The following is a 25,567-nucleotide window of genomic DNA, read 5'->3' as shown; positions in this document are numbered from 1 at the left end:
GTGAAGCTATGAGACTTAAATGAAAACCTGCAACAGTTGAAGTGAAACTCTCCACATCTAATGGAGAATAGGAACAGGTGAAAGATACAGTTTTGGGCATTTTCAAGCTTAGTATTATTTTACCTTTCCTTGCCTCTTGGACAAAAAATAACACTAAGTTGGCAGACTTCACACATGACGATACTATAAAGAGATGCTAACAGTCCGAGTTTGGGTAAGTGTCAAACGCTTGGTTAACCAGTGGTTCACAGAATATTTGCTAGGATTCTAAGTGTTTGCAAGACATGCCTTTTTATTTTGCATAATGATTATGGTTTCATTTGAAAAGATATCCCTTTGCTTCACTAATAATTAGGATGGGTGAAACAACAGTAGGATACTTACGGGGAAGAACGTATTCCCTGGGTTGGAATGGTAGTGAAGAAAACACCAGGGCCCAGCAGCGTGGCCTGGTGGCTAAAGTCCTCTCCTTGAACACGCCAGGATCCCATATGGGCTCCGGTTCTAATCCTGACGACTACACTTTCCATTCAGCTCCCTGCTTGTGGCCTGGGAAAGCAGTCAAGGAAGGCCCAGTGCTTTGGGATTCTCCACCCGTGTGGGAGACCTGGAGGAGGTTCCTGGCTCCTGGCTCCAGATCGGCACAGCACCGGCCGTTGCGTTCACTTGGGGAGTGAATCATCGGATGGAAGATCTTCCTCTCTGTCTCTCCTCTTCTCTGTATTTCTGACTTTGTAATAAAAATAAAATAAATCTTTAAAAAAAGAAAACACCAAATAAGGTAACAAACATTTATTCAATCTCTGTCAAAATCCTGGAAGCTAGGGCCCAGTACCGTGGCCTAGCGGCTAAAAGTCCTCGCCTTGAATGCCCCGGGATCCCATATGGGTGCCGGTTCTAATCCCGGAAGCTCCACTTCCCATCCAGCTCCCTGCTTGTGGCCTGGGAAAACAGTCGAGGATGGCCCAATGCATTGGGACCCTGCACCCGCGTGGGAGACCTGGAAGAGGTTCCTGGTTCCTGGCATCGGATCAGCGCGCACCGGCTGTTGTGGCTCACTTGGGGAGTGAACCATCGGACAGAAGATCTTCCTCTCTGTCTCTCCTCCTCTCTGTATATCTGACTTTGTAATAAAAATAAATCTTTAAAAAAAATCCTGGAGGCTAAAATTTGCAAAAATGGGAGGTACATCTCTCTGATCAGTTTTTCACAGGAAAAAGGACATGACAGGGAGGAAGCACTTCAACAAATTGCATCATGAGCCTCACAAGGTAGAAATGTCAAAAGGAGCAAATGGAATCGAGGAACATTTTTTTAAAAAAGGTTAATTTTTCATCTTTGTCTCACTTATTACAAACTAAGGCTAAAACAATTGACTTAATGGGCATTTCTAATCTGTGTGAAGCCTTTTTATTTCTTGGTGAGAACTGTTTTCTAGGCATGCATTTAAACTCTGTGAATACCCATTTCATAATCTGTGTGTACATTCAGAATGGAGAAATGCTGTTCTCAGAATTCATCCCCAGTGGTAAAAGGCAGCACCTACTTTTCTTCTTGCATTTTGTGCTTTAAGAATGTGAGTCACCGTTCGTCCTTTCACATACAGCCTTTCGTGTCACAGAACTCACATGGAATGTTGGTGTCCAGGTGGAGGCGTTACTTCCTTCCTTACAAACCATGGATCCATGGAAACTAAATCCATTAGTTTTAGGCCAAAAGAGCACTCCTGAGGTAGACCTAGAGGATTTCTAGAATGGAGAGAAGATTGGTACAGCTGAGGAAGCAAGGAAGCCTGGAAGATTCCAGAACAAGATTCCAGCACATGATATCTATACATCTATCATCGCTGTTCTTCCTTCTGCCCAGTTTTAGGACCCAGACTCCTTGCTGGACAACAGTAGGGACTGGAGGTTGTGCTTCACATAACCCCTCTATATTCACAATTCTGTGTGACATCATATTCCGTCTTGTATCTCTGTGCAAGCTCCAGAAACAAACTGCCCACTCTTTTGGTCTCACTGATTTGGAAAGTAATCTAGATTGCATAAACAACATGGAAACGGATAAACCTGCATCCAATGCAACTGGTGCTAATAATGAAGGAAGTGCCAAAGATCTAAAAAAATATTAGGCTTAATAGGAAGAAGTGGGACATTTCAATTAAATCATGAATTGTAGGACAACTCACTTAACAGCAAATGTTATTATGAAGCAGTTAGTGATCACTTTTAATGTCATTAACTAATTATTTGAGCATGCCTATTATCTAACTTAATGCTAATGTTTAGTGAGATTTTGATGTGTCCTAGCCCTCTGCCCCATCAACAAGTTGTTTTTAAGGTTCAAATAAGTTTAACACACAGCATGGTTTTCCTTTCCTTGGATGTTTTCCATATGTGCTGTATCTAAACTTTTCTAGTGAAGCAATCTGTTAGGTGTAGATAAATATATTCTCCCTCTCTTTTCTTTCTTCTTTTTTTCCTCTTCTTTCTCTTCTTTGCCTCCTCATTCTTCTTATTTGTGTAACAAACACACTCTACATGGAAGTCCCTGTGGGAATTTCACTGTACTCCCGGTAGAGAATGGTAGACTATAGAAGTATTATGAGGTTTAGGATTCAGAAATCTCTGAGCATTTGTCTCTTCTGAATATCAAAAAGTTGTAAAGACGATGTGGACAAGAAAATAAATCAAGGAAGTAATCCTATACTTCACACATTTACATAACAATAAACACATATAAACTTTATTTTTTGTTCACTGAGGAGTACAAGATTAAAATAGCTCTTAAAATTCCCTAGAGATTATGTCTCCTCAAACACACTCATTTTATTCTCATAAACATTTTCTTTGAAAGGCATGATATTGGGTCACATTACATAGGTAGCACTAGAAAAATTCCTCTCCACTGTTGCCTAGGTTTGCTTCTGTTTCTGTTATTGTTTGATTAGCTTACACTTGTGCTTTGGGGAAAAAAAAAATCCCCATACTCTTTCCATTTGCGGACATTGATTGGCTTAATTCTCGGAGTAACTTTTGAGCAGAAATGACATCATTGTATATACGTTGTGGGGTTGCTGTCTAGTCCCTGGAACCTATGCAGCTGACAACTAGGAACCCAAGGTGGTAGAGCATTGTGAGCTGATAGGGGTTTGAGAGTGGGAGTCTTACTTGTGTTGGGGATCTCTGCTTCCCCAACCAGTGAACTTCGGTTTATTGGCAAATCCTCTTCTCTACTCCCACTTGCAATCTCTGTTTAGATATGACTTTTCCTGGGACTGGTGCAGTGGCTCAATAGGTTAATCTCCTGCCTGTAGCACTGGCATCACACACAGGCAATTGTTCATGTTGTGGCTGCTCCAGTTCAGATCCAGCTCCCTGGTTATGGGCTGGGAAAGCTTTGGAAGATGGTTCCAATGTGGGATATGCAGAAAAAGCTCCTGGTTCCTGAACCAGCATCTCTCTCTCCTCTCTCTCTCTCTCTCTCTCTCTCTCTCTCTCTCTTTCTTTCTCTCTCTGTGTTTCTCCTCTCTATAAATCTGCTTTTCAAATAAAATAAATAAAACTTTTTTTAAAAAAAAAAAGACTTCTGCCTCTCCCAGTATGTGCAGATTGATCATGCTTGTAAATTGATCCTGGAAGGTATGTGAAAAACCTCTGCCATTTTAGCAATGACTCATTGTATTTTAATGGGAATTAGAAAAAAAAGTCTAAGGCTAGAAAACATGATGAGCAAGGGTATGGATAATACAATATAATTGGGAAAATCTCAACAAAGTAGACAAAGAAGGAAAGGATGGCGGGAAGGAGCAACACAAGCAGTCAGGACAAAACATTCAGGCTATTTTTAACGTTAAAAAAAAAAAGCTGTTCATTGCTACTCAGCCTTATAGGTAAGATCAAGTGTAGATAAGCTTTCTATAAGTAATAGTAAAGGTGTTACTCAGATACAATAGAAATTGTGATAGTGGAATTGAAATAACTACAATTTGAGACAGGTTAAAAGTTTTGTCCCACTTTCATGACTTGTAGGCCTGAACTGGCCCTCTTTCCTATCCGTAGTTTCAGCTTATGATGAGAAAATGCCATTTAAAAAGCCTTGTCCCTCTGCACACTAGGCACGGCCAAGAGATGGTTGCTTCTTCCCAGTATTCATAGGCCATTAATGTTGCTGCTAAGGTGGGGACACTTTGCGGAAGATGTCATACCTCTGGTTCTACCCTGAATGCCTTTCTCTCTCCATCCTGTGTGCTATTGTGTTTGTGTGAACACATGCATGTATGTTTGTGCATCTGAGTAAGCCCACCCTGGAGTTTCTGCACAAAGTCCTTGTTCCTGTGCCTCTGGCCTCACGATACAAGGGAGCATCACCCCTGGCAGCCATAGGGTAGAGTGATGTGTTTGGAGAGTGCAGTGTGGAATGTCCCCTCTGAGCATTTCTGATCTTCAATGCCAGAATAGGAGTTTAGCTTCTACTCTCTAATAAACATTCCAAGTCCAAACTTTTGGAAGTAAAGGACGAAGCAGTGAAGTGGACAGCTTCCAGTGGATTTTGTTGGAATGATAAACATTTCATTTTCAGTTTGTAATAAAGAAACTTTGAAAGTTCATTTTGATTGTAGAGGGAAAATGTTTACTATTTTTCTGAAATGCATGATTTATCAAAAGTCTTGTTATTTGTACTTGGCATCTTTCCAGAGAAAAGCCACAAAATTCCAGGGCATCAGAGTTTAAGATTCTCCCTCTCAATTCTTTTACCCTCTGACTTGGGGAATCTCATCCCTGAACACCACTTGCTAATCTCTCATTTAGTACAAAGTTTCAAATCTTAGGTATTTTAGAAAAAGTAAAAACTTTCAAATAAAACCTTTTAAATCAGAATAGATGATTCCTCCTTTTGGCTCCATAGAAAAGGGATTTATGTTAATTTTTTGGTATGTTATGTGTTTGACAAACTATTGCTAAGAGAGAAATTTTACTAGGATCTTAGTTGTAAGAGCATGTCGTGGACAATTTGAATAATTTGTACTGTCCCATAAGATACAGAGGCACAGTATGAGACTATAGAATTTTCTTTTAAGTGAAGATCTTTGTGATAAAAATGAGGACTTATTTCTCAATACTCTCATATATGACAAAGGTATCCTGAGAAGACACGGGGAACATGAAAATCTTGTCCTAAAACATTTGGATGATGCATGATGGTTCCTCAAGGCAAGCTTTCAGATAGCATAAAATATAAAACTGAAAAAGAGGAGAGGATAGATACATCAGGCGTTGTGCACTTATTACTCTTTTATTAGCCCATATATGCCTAATATTTCAGCCTTTTTTGTTCAAGACAGATTCTTTGATTTGGAAGATTACCAGAAAGCTAACGCATTCGTCATTTTTTAAAACTAAAATGAATATGCATCAGGCATTATCCACTTGATCTTTCCACAACCTCGATGCAAATGATTCCCAAATGTAATATGATTGAGAAACTTGATGAGGGAGGAAAATAATTAAATATAACTGCAAGCAAAATTAGTATTCTTTTGAAAAACACAAGATGCCAACTTAAAAAAAAAACATGATACTATCAGCCCACAAGTTTTGCCTTTCTTAGCTCAAGTGAACTTTAGGATAAAAAAAGACCATAAAATGTGTATTGTGATGCAGTGGCTTAAGCCACTGCTTGGGATTCATGCATCCTGCTTTGGAGTGCTGGTTCTAATCCCAGTTGCTGCCCTTCTGATCCAATTTCCTGCTGACGAATCCTCACTGTCATCATTTCATCTTCTATAAATGGGTATGTTTTCAGTGCCCTTGACTACTGCTTGTGACACCTGCACCTCCAGCATTCTTGCTTATGTACACCTTATGCGGCAGCAGTTGATGTCCCTGCCATACCTGTGGGGCTTGATTGAATTTTTGCTGCTAACTTCATCCTGGTTCCAGCTGTTGTAGGCACTTACAGAGTGAACTGGAAGATATCAGATCTCTCTCTTTCTGTCCCTCTGCATTTAAAATAGCAATAAATTAATCAAATAGATTTAAAAGATAATCTAAAATCTCAACTGTTTAAGAACTGTTAAAAGATTTAAAGTTACTTTAAAAGTATAAGCTGATGAGGATATTGCAAGAGTTGACATTTTATGCTTTTCTTACCATTGTCCTCCTCAACAACAGTATCAAAGTGCACGCAATATAGGGATGACTTAAGTTATAGCAGAGACTACATATAGGTTACATGTAGATACTATCTATGCCATGTTATTGAAAGGGTTTGAGTACCCTCACAGTTTGGCACCCATGGTGGGATGCGAGACCTAGAGCCATCCCTGCGTGAATACTGAGTAAGGGCTGCATAAGGCATTTCAGGCACTGTTATGGTACGGTAAACAGAGAGGGGCACAAAGGCCCATTCAAGACAGTGTGGAATGACGCTGACATGGTGCATTCCAGCTGCAGTGGCCTTGGCATGGCTGGGCCCTGCAGTATGCTTTGATCCATCCTCCTCAATTTTTCCAGTACTGAGTCCGGAATCTCCCTCACGTCCACACAGTTGGTCGGGTCAGGGATGCAAAGAAATTGCCTCTGTCTGCTTCAGGCTCAGTAATAACAGAGCCTCACAATTTTATTCTTGGTTCCCAAAGATAGATGCTTATCAAACCATTATAAATAAAATGGCATCAAGATGTGATTTTCCTACAAAGAGCTCTTTAAAATACAAAAACCCCTACCTGTTTATATAAAATGACATTATAAATAGAACTTTAAACAGATGGGAGGGACTGTTTAACTCAATTTGTGTGTAACAGTTGTAAATACTCTACTTAATGGCAAATACACCTTTGTTATGTGGTAGGAGCACAATATGTTTTCTCAAGAGCATCTAGGTTATTTGATGTTCTAAAAATCAACATTGTCAGGATTAGTCACCTTGTAGTTAACTAAAACATTCTCCCTATTTTGCATGCACATTTATTTCTGTTATCTACTTCTTCAGTTATATACTGAATTTAAGAGAGAACCTATATATTTACCTGTGATTCCAATTTAATTTTGACTTTGTATTGCCAGCATAGAATCTGAAGGAGGTTAATCTAGGAAATTGAAGCACTAAATCTGTTGTTTATGTAAGAAAACAGATGAAAATACTCTCTGTATGAACACATTCAGATACACACACACGAGAGAATGCAGAGTGTGTTCATTGTAAATCTAAATACACAATGACCAAGAATGCATTCAAATGAAGAGACTCCAATGTAATATTTGGATTCAGTTCCAGAGTTTTTTTCTGAGCAAATAGCAAAGCTTTATGCTTTATTTTTATTGCAAAATGCTAACTAATTTCAATATGACCACAATGCTTGTGTGGGATTTCTTTTGTGCATAGATGTGATATTATATATATGTGCTGTGTTCATCTGCATAGCACATTATTTTCCTCATAATTTGAGCAGTGAAGTTTAATTTACTCACTTCTAATCATAGTTCATTGTATTCCTTTACCTTGTACTACTATATTTAATAGTTTTTATAAATCATACAACACATATATAGACATTGCATAGATATTTGAAAAATGACAATGTCTGTGTCACTTATTAATCTTTAAGATCTCCTTTAGCATTCAAATCAGAAGATTATATCACTGATGCTACTTCAGCAAGCCAAAATAATAAGTGTATATGAAATATGTGCATTTCTACACACTAGCGTGTGCATAAATACCCAAAGCCGTGCACATGCGCACTGTCACACTCACCTGCTTATTTGAACATGAACTTGACTGCACGCTATTTCTGGAAATGCAAGTACAAAGCTCTCTTTCAAAGGCCCTTTTGTATCATGTCTTGTCATTGTTCTTTTAGCTACTGGTAACATACTGCCTCTGCAACACTGGTTTAACAGCAACATGAGAAAGTTTCAGAGGAGTTCCCCAAGTAGAATGAACTCTGTCTGGCTCATAGAACATCTACACCTGTCCCTCCAGAGATCTCTGCTCTCCTGATTGCCTTTTTGCATGTGCAAGTTCAAGCACATACCATAGTCACTTCTTAAACCAAGAGCATCTCCTGTTAGCTCAGAGAGTGTTAGAACCAATCTAGCTCATTTTATCTAGCTTCCAAAAGTGGCCACGTAACATGCTTTGGATAGAGCCTCCCTCAACAATACAATGCACTTTCTTAAACTGCTTGAACTGCCTTTCATCTCCCCATAAGAAACATCTAAGACTGATTAGTCTTCTGCCATTTACATTGTGCGTCATTATAATGCCCACAACCTTTCAGTAGAAATAGGCTCCTTCAGAGGAACCAGGAGAGGAGCAAAATTAATGATAGAAGAAAATGAAACTCAGGCAGGTCTACATCATTCTTTTGAAGGTCACAGGACAAAACCGTTGAAGACAAATTTCTAGACATTTTATCAAATCTGACATTCACCCAATTGCATACATAGTTTTGAAAAATATTTGTGTGTGTGTGTGTGTTTATTTGAAAGGTGGGTTTATGAAGAGGAGGAAGTCAGGAGGAGTAGAAAGAAAGTGGAGAGATGCAGAGGAGGGGTTAGGCCAGGACAAAGCCAGGAACTGCATCCAGGACAAGCATTTGGACACCAATTCCCACTGCTTAATCTCAGCAGGAAATGGAGCAGCTGAGATTAGAATGGGTATTACCCTGGGATGTCAACATCCTGGGTAGAAGCTTAACTCACTATTCCACAACACGGCCCCTATAAGTATTTTTCTACCCCGTAGACACATTGTGGCTTATCTGCTGGAGATTTTCAGTGTGTTATGGAGGGCTGACCTGTGTCCCTCCAAAATTTATATGTTGAAGTCCTAACCATTATATCTCATCACTTTTTTTGGAGATAGAGTCTTAGATATGCTTAAGTTAAAATGAAACACATTCAGATACAATATAGTCATAGATTCCAAATCCTGTTCACATTTTACAGAGAAGGAATAGTTCAGCAGCAAGGGATTTCTGAGTTTCAGGTGCAGCATTCTTGTGCTAAAACTTTTACAGCTGGGACTTAGAAGACTTTGGCTACTTTCTCTCCAGTTTTGTCCCATTTTTATGTCAGGTCAACACAGTCACAAAATAAATATTTCATAACTGGCTCATTATTCTAGCTACAAAAACTTGTTCTTATCTGTGCCCCTTATTGTGTTGAAGGGTGCTAAGAAACTATCACGTGAAAAGCATTGTTCTCTTGCTGGGATGAGACTGAATCTTCTGCCAGGTTTGTCTTCACTCTCAAGTTCAAAGGGCATTAAGTATCGCAAAATGTGGGGGTACCAGCCAAGATCACAGAGTCTCACCAGTACCCACCAATACACATGCACAGCACATGGAGGATCTTCCTAGTGACATGTGGTCAGGAACGGAATGTCAGCTGAGTACTCTCTGTATTGGTGTGCTTCAATGATTGTCAGTTTAGCATGGTTTTGGTAAAGGCCTGGCTACCATAAGTAATAAAAGAAGTACTAGGAACAACCAGAGATTCTAATCATTTCATCTGTTTTCGGAATAGTAGACATTAAACTCAGAAGTGGCTACAGAATTTCCTATAAATAAGGTGTCATTAATGAGGCTGGGAACAGTCAGGCCACTAATGTGGCCACTTTCTGAATGTGTTATTATCTGATTGTGGTTAGTATGTAGACTCTCCCACATCCCCTTGGCTTATTCTGTAAAATGAGGAAGGTAAACAGCACTACTCTATCACATTTGTGGGAAATCTAAATGAGCTCATGTATTAAGCACTTAGCAAGTGCTCAGTTAAGTATTAATTATTAATTTTTACTCATGTTGCCAAAAGTCAGATGGAAAGTCAGTTAAATAGCCACATCACTGCTGATTTATGCTTGAGTAATGGAGCCAGTCTTGTAGAAAACATTAAATAGGATTCAACAAAAAATTTTTTTGACAGATGTCCTCCATTATATTATATTAACCTTAGTGGTTATGATAACATTTTATAGCATGACTAAAGCCAATTCCTTTATTTTTTAGTTCCTTTATTTGTGGTGTGAGAGGACTGTAAAGCCATGTTTCCTGTATCACGGTGATTGTCAATGATGTGACATAGGTAGTGCCATATAATATTTTCAGTTTATATTTTCTCTATCCAGTGAAGGGAGTCTGTTTTTTATATGAACCCATGCCTTACTGCAAATATATACTAATATATATGTAAATATATATAAACATGTATATATATGTATATATATGTATATATATATTAGGACAAGTCATGTTTCATTGCATAAAACTCAGACTGATTGGACCAGAGGAACAAAAAATTGAGCACTGCAAAAAGAAAGTGGTCTTCCCAAGCTAAGAGCATGAGAGAATCATAGAGCAAACACACTTGCTTTAAACACAGAAGACATGGCATTCATATCTGAGATCTGAATATTATCAGTCATAGGTGTGCTTTTTATGTTAGTGATAAGAACTGTAACACAAAAAATAACATTTTTGGAGTAAATTGATGTGGGCCATAGGCCATCCTCTGCTATTTTTCCCTGGCCATTGGAGGGAGTTGGGTTGAAAGTGAAGCAGCTGGGACTTGAACTGGTGAACATATCAAATGCTATTGTCATAGGTAGCAGCTTTACCCACTCTGCCATAACAATGATGACTACATGATTTTTTTTTTGAAGATCCTCTTAGAGAAATAAACAGATGAAAGGTAAAGACAGAAGGTTCTGAAGTCATCAAATGAGGAAGATTGAAGATCAAGATATATGCTGTCTACATAGGAACAAAATAAGGGGCACATGACGTTTGTTATATTTTTTACAACCTAGCCTGTATCTATGCAGTTGAGCAGACACTGGTATCCCATTGTCTGCCATGACTATTTAGACAAGGTCTACTTAAATTGTGTTAAACAAATGAGTAATCTACTTTTTATGACTTTCATGCCAAATGATGACAATCTTTGATCACACACACACACACACAGCATGCAATATTATCAGTAAAAGCCCAGAATTTAACACATTTCCCTTTGGGTTGATGCCAGAATTATGCATTCACTTAGGCACATGATTCTTGCTCTCAGCAATGAGGAGCAGTGTGAGGACTGAGCCACCGGGCAGTGCCCGAGCCCTCCTAGAGGATAAAGATGAGTATCAGTTACAGCTGTGGGATCTTCAAGCACAGCTGTGCAGCTGTGAGGGTGGTGTGGATTGCCATATGGAAATCTCTCCTGCTCGAGCTAGAAGCACAGGGCAGAGAGGTTGAGAAATGCTTCACGTGGAGCAGTCTTAGAAGGTCTGTTCAGGGAGGTGCACTACAGACTCTTGGCATTTGGGGTCTGAGAGTTCCATCTTAATCCTCACAAAAAAATTTCAATGAATCTGACAATCATGCCAATCATCTAAAGAATAACTTGCTCCCTCCTTCCCCCAAAGTAGTGTGCCTTTCTCCATGCCTTTTGGAAAGGAAGTTACATAAACTAAGATTCCAAAATAGATGCAGAAGAGGTGGAACCAGGTAGTGTTTTCTATTTTAGGACATTCTCCAGAGCTGCTCTTACAGCTTAATCCCTTTCATTTAGTGTGGTGACTGGCAAACAAAGGTGTTCAAAAAATGTTTGCTGAATGGATAAGCCCCAATTTACATAACTCTGACGTAGAAATAGATCAGATAGTGCTCTTTACAAATTTACAGCCTAAATCTGATAATTCTACAGCAAACATTCACTGATCATATGCAAGGAGATGCTCCCTGTGCTAATTTCTGAGAACACAAAGGTGTGTGTCATGATGCTCATTCTTTGGAAGCCACAATGGAGGCAGAAGTAATGCCTGACACTCAAAGCTGTGGATAAGTCCATAGAAACCATTGGAAGGACTCCTTCTTCCCCCAGCTTTCACTGGCTCCTAGACTTGGTAATAGATGTCACACCTGTAGACCAGTTAGAGGCTGATGGGTGCTTTCTATGTAAATAGTTACAACTCATAATATCTACACAAAATCTTTTTGGAAAACCTTTCCTGTTCTAGTGGCCTGATTATTTTTATATAAAAAAAGAATTCTTATTTCATATGTCTAAATTGGCTTGCTTGGTGAGCTTTAATTGAGTAGCTGTTTTATTTTGATATCATGAAGGAACTCAGAATGTCCAAGCATTGAGTCATTTATATTTTAATGGTTTTCATCTTCTAAAGGAATTCTACTCAAGGCATTAAAGAAAATGAAATGTAAAGATGATTCTATAAACAACATCTGATAATACTGCTTACCACAAAATCTAATATTGTTCTGGGGTTATGGGAGGTTGGCTGTCTTCTTTTTGTTGTTGCTTTTTGGTATCTGCCACCACAAAATATACTTGGAGAGAAGGGTCATGTGGACTTCCTTTTTGTTGAATCATTGTCAGGTGTGCCTTCTCACTAACCCAAATGAATGAATGAATACACAAATAAATAATACATAAATACATAAACACAGAGCATCAAATACAATCGTTTTCTGAACACATACAATATTTAAGGCAAAATTGAAAACAGGGCAGAAGTGTGTACTATGGCTCGTATTTTTAACTCAGACATCTTTTCTGTATTGGAAGCTACCTGAAATAAAATGCAGGAAGATGAAATCTTATCTGGCACAATAAAGAAACTTGGTTTTCTGTCTCTCTCTTCCTGTTGTATTATCCTCTCCCTCCATTAAATTGTTGTAGCGGTGTGGTTGTTACTTCTTTCATGTTTCAAAATGTAAAAGAGATTATTTTTGTCAGTGGATAATACAAAAAAAATTGCTCCGTTTCATTGGAAATGAGCCCAAAGGGAAATTTTAACTGATAATACTTTAGAACTTTCACAATTAAGAAAATAACATTTTCCCCAACAGTTTAAAGCATCATTTCAAACCAATAACTTTTTGTTTGTTTGTCTGTTTCACTATCGATACTCTTGCTCTCCGAAATTCAGTTGAGATTTTCCTATAATGTTGTTCCAAGGTTAGAGAGTCTTTCACAATTTCAGTAGTGAATGATTCAACAATGCTCTCATATTTTAAATATTGTCTACCATCTCTATATGTTGCACACAATCATTAGTAATCTGTAGTAAACACATACATGTACATCTCAATAATATGAACTCTATCCATTATCTGTATGCAAAAGTCTACACTGAGATGGAATTACCTTGAAACAAACAAAAAATTAAATCAGATAATTATATCAGAGTGTATGAACTGTAAATCTGCTTAATGTAAAAATAATCTTGACTATCTAAATGCTCACTGTGTAAATATCTCCCTTAATGTCACATAGTGCTGGGTACAAATCCATCTGCGAAAACTGAGAGTGGGATGATGTGACAATATTGAAACATGCTACTACATCTTACACCTGCTTCCACAGGTGAAAAGAATTGCAGTATTTCCAAGGACTGCCAATGTTTGTGTATTCCCCATGCTATTTTGTTGGATATTTTTAAAAAGCTATTCATGTCCTAATATTGTTCCTAGGGATTTGTAAATGATTTTATGTCAAAATTATTATTTTTATCTCTAGGGATTAATCAAATGCAGGAAGTTATTTTAATTTTCAAATACGCTTTAGTTTTTAAAAAAATCACTTTTTGTTTGAATTCGGCTAGAATCCGGATAGTCATTTAAAAAGTTTTATCTATAATAGTAATAGTTCTAGTTGAAGCGTGATTAAAATATCTTTATCCCTGTGGCTCATTTAAACAAACTACATTTTTGTTCACCTAACAGTAAAATGTATCTTAAAAATATGTCTCTTACAGCTGAATAATAATCTATAGCCATTTTAAGGTGTATAGAACCAGGTTGTGTATAAACTAATAATTGAAATGTCAATGTAGAAGTCGCAGGATGTGGTTCAGAACTTGCATTCTTTTTTTTTTTCTCTTTTAACATACTGGTTACTCAATACCATGTCAAATAATCCCATAACGTTATAAATTGTTACTGGTGTAATGTCGGGGCTTTTAATTGATCGGGATGATACTCTGCCAGCTCTGCCTTCAGACCAGAGATGGTCTCCCCAAGAAACTGTTGAACTTATCTGGACAATAAGATGCTGGATTTTATGCTTGGTAGATGCTTGCAATGAAAGAATCTCAACTGAATTTGAACTGTGGCAATGCAACAAGGTGGAGGAATCCACCGGGAGGGGGTTGGGGGAAGGGTGGGCGGAATCCCAGTGCCTATACAACTGTGTCACATAATGCAATGTAATCAATAAAAAATAAATTAATTAATTAAAAAAATACGTCTCTCGCTGAACCTGCCAATGCAGAAAACAACCTTGTGATTTTCAAATGTATCGGAGTTTGTGCACATTTGTATATATTCTATTTTTCCCTCTTAGGCCTAAAGAGCCTTAATATAAAGAGGATGGGTATTTCCTTTACAGACACAGCTATTTTCACAGCCATGAGTCCAATGTGAAAGCAGCATCTGCTCTAGACAAGGATGAGTGAACCCAGACAGATTTGAGGTCTAGATGAGGTCAGAATCTATTTGATTGACATTTTTGTCATTTTTATTAAATTGCATTTCACCAAATGCAATTAAACTTTTAGAAATAGTGCACTTATTTTAAAAAGGGGGAATCCGTGTGCTTCCTTCGTGCTTTGACTAATACCATCTTTTAAAGTTCATTATTGGCACCTTAACGTGTGTGCGCTCTGTCGGCTTACTAACAGCTTCAGGAAACAGTGGTTTCCCCACGTCTGTTTGTTTGACTTGGATTAGCATTTTTCAGCTAGGGATTGGCTCCCATTTGAGAGCTGAGCACTCCCACTCCTGTTTTAACACCACATTTGAGAAGACATATTTAAGAAATCATGTAAGACATTACAAAATGATGAGGCAGTAGGAAACAAGAATCAGAGATTTCATCGCAACTAAATGGAGCAGCAAAGATTAATTAAATCCATAAAAGTCTCCTCAACACAGCTTGGTTAAGGCATTTAAACGGACACTTTCATGACTTGCAAACCACCTGCAAGTGCTGCGCTATCATTTCTGCATTACATGCACTTCATCAATTGACTACCCCTCCCATCCACTAAAAAAAAAAGGACTCTAAATACATTCTGAACAACACTAGCTCTATTTACTATCCGAAATGATAAAATAATAGCCACAGAGAGAAGTTTGATCTGTTTTGTAAATGAGTTATCTGTTAGCCTGGTTATAAAAATGTTCAGTAGAATGAAGGTAACCAAATTTATATTAAAGTGCAAGACAGCAGGTACTTGCACTAAAATTAAGAACTGCTACCTTATCTTCCCCTCCACACTGCTGAACGCCTCCTTCTCAACCGGGGATTTTGGTCACACAAGGTGTGGACAGGCTTCTGCGCATGTGAATATTCATGTTAGGTCGGAATTAGCAGCTATATAAACCTGACAGCTCTAATTGTCCTCCTGGCATCGGAAGTGGCTCCATGAAGCCACCCTTAATCTTGGAATTCTAGGTGTATACAACTCCAAAAAGCTTTCAAATTTTCTTGCCTCACAGATTTAAAACATATTATCTAAAAATCTAAAAATCACTGAGCATTTATATTATGTTCCACTTCAATCTTAAACATAGATATTACCTTTCTTTGTTTGAAGAAGTGCTTCATTTATGGGATACTCTTTCTTAATCAGACATAAAGCCCCTTATTAATATAAATATGAAATATATATCTGATCTGTTTGCTATTTTTGTATAAAAAATAACACTCACTATTGCTAATTTAATAATTTAAAACAGATGACAGTGAATTCCAATATATTCATATTTTATCACACAAAGAGGACATTTACAGGTCATTTTCCTTCCAGAAACCAGATACTAATTGTATTCATTCTCCATCAATAAGAGAATAAAATGTAATTATTTTGCTGTCCTTCATATTCCATACTTACAACTGGAAAGAAAGATGAATAAACATCAACGATGCATGTGTGTGTGTGGGGGGGGGTAGCAACTCATTTTAACTCTTTATCTTCAAATACATATAATGATCTTCAAAAAAAATCTCTGTAGCTTTACAAGAGAGCCAATTTAATTTGGGGCAAGCATACAGACCTCTTACAAGGCAAATGCATCAGTGTCTAAGTTGCTAGTTCCGGGATGTGCTTTGTGAGAAACTGGATGCACGCATAACTTTGCAGGTGGAGAATTAGGATCCAGGAAAGTGCCCTGATTGCTTTGACATGACTTAAAGCGTCAGTTGAGAGATCACATTCAATGACCGCTCACCTCCATTAGTTTAAACAAAATAAGTAAAAGTGCAATTTTGATTGCTAACCATGGAGGTTTTGATACCAAGAGGTAGTAAACTTAGAACAATAACCTGATATCAGGTAAAAAAAAAACTTGGAGCAATCCGGCTCTACATTTTCAAATTTCTAAATTAACCCTTCCTCTTCCGTTTTCTAATATCTCACAGTGAGTGTAATCAGGTTTGCCTGGGGATCAATCATTCAAAAAGGGTTTTTGTTGCTGTTGTTCTCTTTGGGAAGTTGTATTCCTTTATTTCACATGGTATGCTATAACAAATAAACAACGGTTAGTACTTCATGGTCAAGCACTTAGCAATGTATATTTCTCTGAGTGGAAAGATGGGGTTAATTTAGGTTTGTTTTATTTGCAAACTCTCAGCAATAAGCGTCAGGGTGCTTGGCTGCATGTGAGCCAGTGTGCACTGCTATGTTGCTCTCCCCGTGGTATTCCACAACCACACGGGGTATGTTAACACCCAGTAGTGTGAATATAAGGTGAGGGCACACATGGTTTTCATAGTTCACTTGGCATTCCCTTTTTCTTCTCTCTCTCTCTCTCTGTCTCTCTCTCTCTCTTCGGTTTCAAAATGATTGTGAGTGCTTTTATAACTGTGCTTACAATGTGAAAATTTGTCCTTTTAGAAATCCAGTTTGCAAGTAATTAGAAGACAAATTTATCACGGCAACCTCTGTTTAGAAGTAACATTTTAAATGATTAAGGGCTGAGCAATGTAATTATTTTTGATATGAGAATCTGATAAAAAAAATAGTCTCTCAAAAACACTGCCAGTCATTTTCCAACATTTTAGAAAAGAAGCAGGCAGGTATAAAAATTGTCCTTATGCTGTATTTGTCTTTACCGTGCACATACATACATGGTAGTAAACAATAGATACATGTACATGTATTTATTTAAACAAAACAATGAATGCTTTCACAGGAACAGCTATTTTTTTCTGTTTCTGAAGAAAAGAAAAATAGAGTTTCTCTCCTCTGCTTTCTTTCATACAATTCTCTTACGAGATGACACTTTCGGAATAACCAAATCACAGCTATTTAGATATGGATAAATGAATCCTGTATTTTAATTCTAAATTCAAATTCACTCATCATTTCTAATTTCCTCTAAGCAACCTCAAATTACTGCTATTACATGGGTCACTAGCAAACACAGCCACTAACACAAATTTTTTAAAGACAGGAGAAAAAAAAAAAAGAGAGGCCCACTCAGTTAGACGCTGGCTGGCTAAGGGTTATAATCAATTTGATGTTATCACTAAATTCAATCCCTCCTCTGGCACTGTCACTGAGCAAGATAAGCAGAGAGTGTCGGGGGCTCCAGCCGGTGGGGCAAGCGGAGTGCGTCTCCCCAGGACGACACCGTCCTGAGCTACTCTGGCATGGCACAGGATGGAGAGCCGCACCACCTCATCTTGAGCACAATCTTTCTATTTCATTAATTTTTCATGGAATTTCATTTCACAACAAGCTGGCGTCTGCCACCCATCTGGTCTACTTTCTCTATCCCCTTTTGCCAACTTTTTATTTGTATTGCATAGCAGCTAGCAACCTGCTCCACTCCCGGCTACCTTCTGTGACTCTTCGCTGCACCTCGCACTGGTGTTCTCAAAATTCGTTCACAGTGTTCTGAAACTCTGTATAACTGACCAGCTTGAAACAGTACCAAGAGTTAATTTATTTCTCTCTCAAATGACTCAAAGCAAAAGATGCATGTGTGGATGCTCAAATTCAATTTAACAAACTTACCCATTGCTTATTTATATAGTATTTCAAACAGTTCTTCAAAATCCATCCCCCTCTCTAGATTATGAAGATCAAACACCATGTTTAAAACTCATTAATTTACCTTGTGAAACAGGATGAAATTGTATTGGTTCTTAGCATATTTCGCAAAAGCCTCGAAAGTTCCCTTTATAGAATAAAATGCTTTTTCCAGAAACAGTAATCTTTACAGATGGTGATATAATTATACATGTAATATTTAATAGGCTATTAAAACATTTTATTTTCTAAATTCATTTTATGTTACTATATAGCTTCTTTGTGGAAAATATTCACAAAGAAATAAGTGCATAAAATAATATTTTTAACATATTTGTATAATTCCTCAAACATTTTACTCTGAATTTAGTCCATGGGTAAGAAATTACTTGACAAGTTCTAGGATTTTTCTTTGCATATAAACACTGTTGTGATGAATATGCTAACTGGTAGGACTAATATCAATCAAACATCTTCACCTTTATTATTTTGGGGCAAAATGTCAAAAACATTCTTTTCTTGTGATAGTCACATAGTCAGAACACACTCAATTCTTTTCTAACATGGGGAGCTACTCTCCTATAGAACCACACGAAAGAGATTTATTTCACTGTGCATGATCAGCTTCACGGCTCTGCCGAAAACAATAACCTGACATCTCTCAGCTATCTGTTTGAGAAATAAAATAAATAGATACCCAGTGACAGCAGTCAAAACTCCAAGTGATACTGTTATACTTTAAAGTTACAAAATTAAATAAAAGTGGAATAAACTGATGTGTCTCCTGTGATATACAGGCTGAGAATATTATTTTGCCATATGTGTAAAAATAGGATGTTTTTCTTGCTCATTTTAGGTTTCTTAAGTTGCTCATCTTCCTACCCATAAAAGTCAAATTATGACAAAAATTCAAGTAATTCATAAATGATTTTTTTAATTAAGTAAAGCTCCCATGGAGGAAATGCTAGCACTGCACAATGCTAGTCCTGATAGAAATAACATTCATGGAATTGGAACACGCTGAATTTTTTCCTCAAAGTTCATCAGTAAGAGAAATGCAAGCTTCTTTCCATTAGTCCATGAAAGTCATATTCTTTTGCTAACTTTTATTTTGTGCGTGTGTGTGATGTATGTGTTTTAATGTCTACTATCTGTTGTGTGGTATGATGACTGTAAAATAGCTCGGACAAGAAAGTATTTCATTTCCAAGAGAATGGATTGTGTATAACAACAATGAATGTATTGTACCATACCGCACTTCAGCTCCAGCTCCAAAGTGTATTATTTCAGAGCTCATTGATTGTTTCAACAATAAAAAGCCTATCATACCCGTGCTACGTTTGGAGCATACGTTTAGGAAATGAATATAGCATTGCAGAACACTGGGAAACTGGAGCTATGATGCCTCTTTTGTCCTATACAATAGGAGAACATATACATATCATAAGCAAAAGATCAATACTCATCACTTTGCAGGGAGAGCTCTTACATTGTGCTTTTGGCGAGGTCTTTAGTTAACACAGCACACAGCCTTACTGAAACTCCTTAGCACTCGCACGTGTAGATTTTAAATTGTGACAAGTGTAGTTCTCTGTTTAGATAGACTGAATGAATGCTAAGATCCGTGACTTTTAGAATATAATTTGAACACACCAATATATCTTGTGGAAAGTAGAAGCAATCATTATATGTTCTATTCCAAAGAAAATGTAAATAGTTACCATGTCATAGTTCTTCCATTTTCAAACAATTCGATTACAGACATCTATATGAACTTTTCCTGAAATTATGGCTTGGTTTGATTTTCCTGCTGAATGACTGTCAGCAGGTGCCACAGGAAATTTCCCCACACAAATCTATCAGTAATAGGAATTGGCATCCAATCCTGATTACCTGCTCTCACTTTAATTTTTGAGTATAAAAATCAAGCAACTTATTTGGTATTTTCAAAGTAATCAACACACAGAAACGTGTGGTATGAAAATTTTGTTCTGTATTTGTACAGTTAAATTTACAAAAGAAATATGCCTTTCTCCAGATTTCTTTCTTCCCCCAAATTGGATGATTTTCAAGCTAGTATATGTGATACTGTCTTACTAGACAAGTAAATAAGTTTGGATAAAGGAGACGGTTTATGTGAGTTTATATTCTATAGACTATATTATTGCAAAATATTACCTCATACTCTTCAATTCAAAATACTTAAATAGAATAAAAAGATTGGAATATATGAACACAGGAATTGCACAGGTAGTATTTCCTTTTCCCTTTTTGAAGAGGCACATTCATTATTCAAATGTTTGATTTTTCTCAAAACTGACATTAGTTTTTGATAACTATTATCTTCAGAAATTATCAACAGATCTTTCTGAAGCACTATTTTCAAACAACAGAGTAAATGCAAGCATGCATTTTAGCAGTGCAAGAATTAAATCTGAACTGCACAACCCCCTTTTTGAAGTCAAAGGCTTTGGGATCTTTAAGGGCACAGCCCCCCTTTTTGAAGTCAAAGGCTTTGGGATCTTTAAGGGAAGTGTTTAGGCCATGTTTTCTCCAGTGCTCCTAACTTACAGTCATAATGGATGGCTGTTTACTACTGACATTTGTCTGTTCAAACTGTTTGCCTAATTTTTGTTACTAAAAGAAGTCGTAAAACACTGGGGGACTGTCAGCAGTTAGGAATTGGTCTGGCACAAACTTACTTGGACCGCCATCCTAGCTCTAGTTGACAAGTCCATCCTGCATTAGGACAGTTGGAAAATCAGGTGCAATTTAGTTGTACTTTTCCAACTCGATTCCAGCTCTGTGATAACTCGCTATTCACTTCTTTAAAAACAGACACGTTTCCAGTCACAATGATAGCGGAACTTTCTGCTGCAGACTCACATCATGGAGCCTTCCTCTGGGAAGGAGCAAGGGATATTACAGGAATCTGAATTTTTCTGTGCCACGCATGCAGGCCACCACGCATTATATGACATGGCTCCCGAACTGGAGCAGTTTTTAATTTCTCACGAGCCCCCATGTGGAAGCCTGTGCCTTCGGACAGCACCGACTAACTTCAGTAGGCTATCTTGGAGACCATGGTGAACAGGGTACAGCACCCACAGTGTGCCGGCAGCCAGCCCTCTTCCTGCAGCTTCTCTTCTACTGATTCACGGGCATTTTATTTATCTGCCCCTGCCACTAATCGGATGTAACGCTTATTTCAAATGGTAGCTTCTTCCTGCAAAGAGTAGCCTTGTGTTTACCAAACGCTGGAGGCCCACACTTAGTACCAACTGTCAACCCAATTTGAGAAGGCGATCGCCTGGCTTTTGCCTGTTCCTTCATCAAACACAATTTGAATGAGAAGTGGTGGCAGGGCTCCTTGCTGGTTTTGATAGCTCTTGGCTTCAGTGAATATTGGCTTTGGCACCGCTTAGTGCGATAAAGTGCCGCCCAGGAGGATCTGAAGCAGTGCCAGCTCTGTGCTGGGGGGTGGGCAGTGCTAGGAAGGACACGGAGCAAACTAGAGGAGCCAAGGTCCCCTCCTCTCAAAGGACAGATATCCCTCAACCACTAAGCTCCTTCAACCTCCCTTCCTTCCAGTTCCTGCCAAATATCTTTCAGGCAGTGGCCTCGGGCTCACTGACCCTTCTGGGCTGGTGGGAGTGCACCCCTGTAACCCCAACCCCCGGCCGCGATCTGAACTCGGAAGCACCTGCTCGGTGTGGCCATCCTAAAGTGAAGCTGTTGACCTAGGCGAACCTCAGAGATCACCGTGAAAGCCTGAGCGGCGGCGAAGAGTTGCGGCGCGCAGTCGAGCGCAAGAGAGCGGTTCTTACCTTTCCTCTTGGACCTCCTCCTCCTCCTCCTCTTGGACTTGCATTTGAGTTGACTACTTAGCCCTCCAGACCCTCTGCCGCTCCCCAGGACGGATGCCATGGCTGAGACCCAGTCGGGAGCACCGAAGACGAGCCTTTTCTTCAGTGATTTTACCTTTCCCTCGCTGGCAGCCGCCGCTGCTGGGAAGGCTTCCGCTTTTACAAATCGGCGAGTGGGTTCACTTTTTAGGACTGGCGACGCGAGTGCGCGTCTCCCTCCCTAATTGTTCTCTGACACTGGCTTCTTTGGGTGGGTTGAAAACCTGTGCTGGGGAGCCGGAGGACTGAACCGTTTCGTGGGCAGCAAGCTCTGGGCAAGGTGCGCCCTGCCGTTCTGAGCGCTCCGGAGCCCTCCTCGGGGCTGCCTCTTCATCTGGGCTCCCAAAGCCAGGCTGCTACTTTTGCACCTCTGCTAGTTGTTTGGCACCAGCCACTTTGAAGCCAATCACACAGGGAGCGTGTCTATTTGCTGCTGCAAAGTCTAATTAGATCCAATCACAACTGTCTTCTGCCTCTGACATCAGCAGCAGCACCAGCCCCATTGCTCCCTGGCAGCTTGCAAACTCAGCTCCCATTTGGACAGAACTGCTCAGGACCTGCTGGAAGAAGGGAGGTTGTTCGCGGAGACCAACAGCAGCAAAGAGTCTGGTTTGTCTGGGTGAAGCCCAAGCGGGGGCGGGGGGCGGGTATTTGACAGGAGGGACCCTGCTCTGGGGCGACCGGGCATTCCAGATGGACAGCTCTCTATATCCTGACAAATGCAGGGGAAGCTTTCTCTAACACCACAGTTTCTAACTAGTTAATTCATTATCATACGAATTGGGAGGAGTGGAGGAGGGGGAAGGATACCTGTCTCAGAAACACAGACTCCTCACTTCCTCCACAAGCCTCTGATGTTTCCATGTTCCCTGGAGAGACAGGTGCCCTACACTTGTTTGTGTCTTAGACATTGCTTAATTTTCCCCCTCCCACTTAATATATCTTTTGGCCCACCCCTTTGCAAAGGACAAAGTGTTATCTAAAGGAGTAGGAGCTTGGTTATGGGTCTTGCATTGGGCACGGAGGGATTTTGAGTGCTGCTGTAGTCAGGGAAGAGTGACACCAAAGGTCGCGAGGTCTCTCATCTGATAGTTCTGCTGCAAAATGTAGCATGTGATGGGAGAAAGTCACATTTACCAAGAGATGGACTTCGAATTGAAATAGTTTGAAGCAATCCTTGACATAGGGGTGTTTGTTCTATGTTTCAAGACCATGTTGATGAGACCTGAAACTAACATACAATAGAAAGAGCACCTGAATCTAACACACGATCTAGTAGTCATCGCAACATCTGTGTTCAGGTCATGTACATTATTAATTATAATAATAATGGTTTGAAAAAAGTCTGTACTGAAATTTGTTAGCTTGCATTAGCATGTTGATGCAAAAACAGCACACATTCTTATTTTTATTGTTTACTGCTTTAGCCATACCTTCTCAAGCTTCTTATAGTTCCAGACAGTTCCAGATAATTTTTCTGGTATAGTAGCAAATAATCCTTGTAGAGAAAATTGCAGACAATTGGGGTATTCATGTTGTGAACTGAGAGGCCTTAGCTCAGTTTTCACTGATGAAAGACACGGGGAGAGAGAGACACAGAGAGAACCTGTCCTTAAAAGCTAGCTCTACCAATGCGATCTCAGGCGAGTTTGTTTTCTAACTCTGCCTCAGTTTCTCTTTGCATAAAATGAGGGCAGCAATAGCAGTTGTTTCTTAGGTTTGTTCATACTTGTGAATTGGTGTAAACAATAGTTAGCACATATTAATCACTCCATGCATTTTTTTAGTGAAATTGATTCAGCAAATAATTTGGAAATGATGAGAGTATTTTACAGGGAGACCTCTGAGGGACAGAGTTTGCACATTTCTCGTTTAAATGTTTAACTGTCTCAGCCTGAGGACCACTATCCAACCAGCAGCCCTTCATTGTGCTGTGTCCAATAATTCTTCTCTATCGTCCAGACTGTTTGGTGCCGCTGAGTTTCTAGTGGGTGTCAAAAGCACCTGGCTTGGGCAGTTCATCTACAGTATGAAAGATACTGCAGAGCTTAAACCGTATCCAGAAACACAGCTGTAGAACCGCCAGCGAAACTTCTGAGCCTCACTCAGTACGTCTGTGCTAATCCAAAGTTGTCCTACTTACGTGTCTACAAAAAACCATTACAGAGTTCACTCACCAAAGAAAGATACTTCAGACAAGCACTACAAACACCCAGTCACTGCAAGGCCGTTGGCATGAGTTAAGCTATCCCGAAAAAGCCATCGTTGCACGCAGTAGAGATGCTGCCTATGAGCCTTGTATATATTGATCCTTGTTTTATCAGAAAACAGGGATGGTAAAGAGAAGACTGAACTTCTAAGTTACATTTTTCTTCTGATCTTGGTAGAGAGGGAACAAAATTGAAACCTTCATTTTATCATAGTTTAGATTCCCGATTTGAAAGTTGAGTTCAAAATCATGAAAAATCTTGACTTTTGTTGACATTCTCCCACTTTGTTTCCTTTGTGTGCTTTATAGGTGAATTATATTTTAACAGAGATAGATGCTCTTTGCCGTGTTTCATTCATTTTCCATGAGGTAATGTATCATAAATGATGTAAGAGTGATGGAGGAAAACATTGCTTCTCATCCAAGGAGGAGAAGCTTTTCATTTTTATTAAGATTTATATAATTGAAAGTCAATAGAGAGAGGGAATGAAAGAGAGAGAGAGAGATTGAGAGAGACAGAGAGAGCTTTTCTACCTTTTGGTTCACTCCCCAAATGCCAGGAACAATCAGGTTGGGCAGGCCAAAAAGGAGCTTCATCTGGGTCTCCCACATGGGAGACCTAGGTACCCAGATCATCATTCTTCACCCTCTCAGTACATTAGCAGGAAGCTGAATCAGGGCTAGAGAAGCTGGGACTGGAAACTGTGCTCTAATATGGGATCCAGGGATCCCAGGCGGTGACAACAGACCGTGCCACAACACGTGTGGCAGTTTGATAGAGTTTCACAATTCCAAACCTTTACGCTCAACCAAAGCCTCTAACATACTTTATCTTGTTGTTGTAAATGAAGCCTAACCTAAAGTGAGCAGTGTTGGTAATCTGCCATTCTTCTGATGAGCCTTTTTGTTTTCTGTCGGCTCCCTAGTGTGCTTCAACTTGGCTGCCTAAGAAGATGAACTGCAATTGGAAGAAGCATTAGGATCAAGAGCCAACCTCATCTCATTGCCCGAAAGCAAATATTGAAGATGTGTTTAATGCTAGTTTGTGTTCTGTCTCGGATCATCCCACAGGAAAAAAAAAAAAGATCTAGAGTGAAGTTCCAAGGAAAAACCAGAATGGCCCAAGATCCATCTGCAACCCAGTGCGAACCTGATAGCTAAGAAGCTGCATGCAGAGTAGAAAGGAGCCTTTATCTAGCAAGGAGGCACAGAATTGTATCCTATAGTTTGCACTCACCCAACTGACAGATGTGCCAAGGAAGGAGTTTATTCAATGAATTTACTCAAATTGAGTTTCTCCTACTGAAATTATTCAGAGAATCTCCATGATTTTCTCCACTGCCCTTATTGATACTGTAATGTTCCTATTATTTGATGTGGTATTTTTGCTCATTTC

The 25,567-nt window shown here is 39.1% G+C and overlaps 1 protein-coding gene across 1 annotated transcript in view; it reads right to left on the bottom strand.

Annotated features, from left to right (window-relative positions):
* Positions 1-22,055, bottom strand: part of ADARB2 (adenosine deaminase RNA specific B2 (inactive)) — a 523,417-nt gene extending 501,362 nt beyond the window's left edge. Inside the window, exon 1 of the mRNA XM_004588466.2 lies at positions 21,885-22,055. Within this exon, the coding sequence (XP_004588523.2) occupies positions 21,885-21,984 (100 nt within the window). The 5' untranslated portion in view covers positions 21,985-22,055. The remainder of the gene's footprint in view (positions 1-21,884) is intronic.
* Positions 22,056-25,567: the final 3,512 nt, after the last annotated feature.

Source organism: Ochotona princeps, chromosome 10 (genome assembly GCF_030435755.1).
Source record: "Ochotona princeps isolate mOchPri1 chromosome 10, mOchPri1.hap1, whole genome shotgun sequence".
NCBI classification, from domain to species: domain Eukaryota; kingdom Metazoa; phylum Chordata; class Mammalia; order Lagomorpha; family Ochotonidae; genus Ochotona; species Ochotona princeps.
The sequence above is the reverse complement of the archived record's forward strand: the minus strand, read 5'-3'. Positions and strand labels throughout refer to the sequence as shown.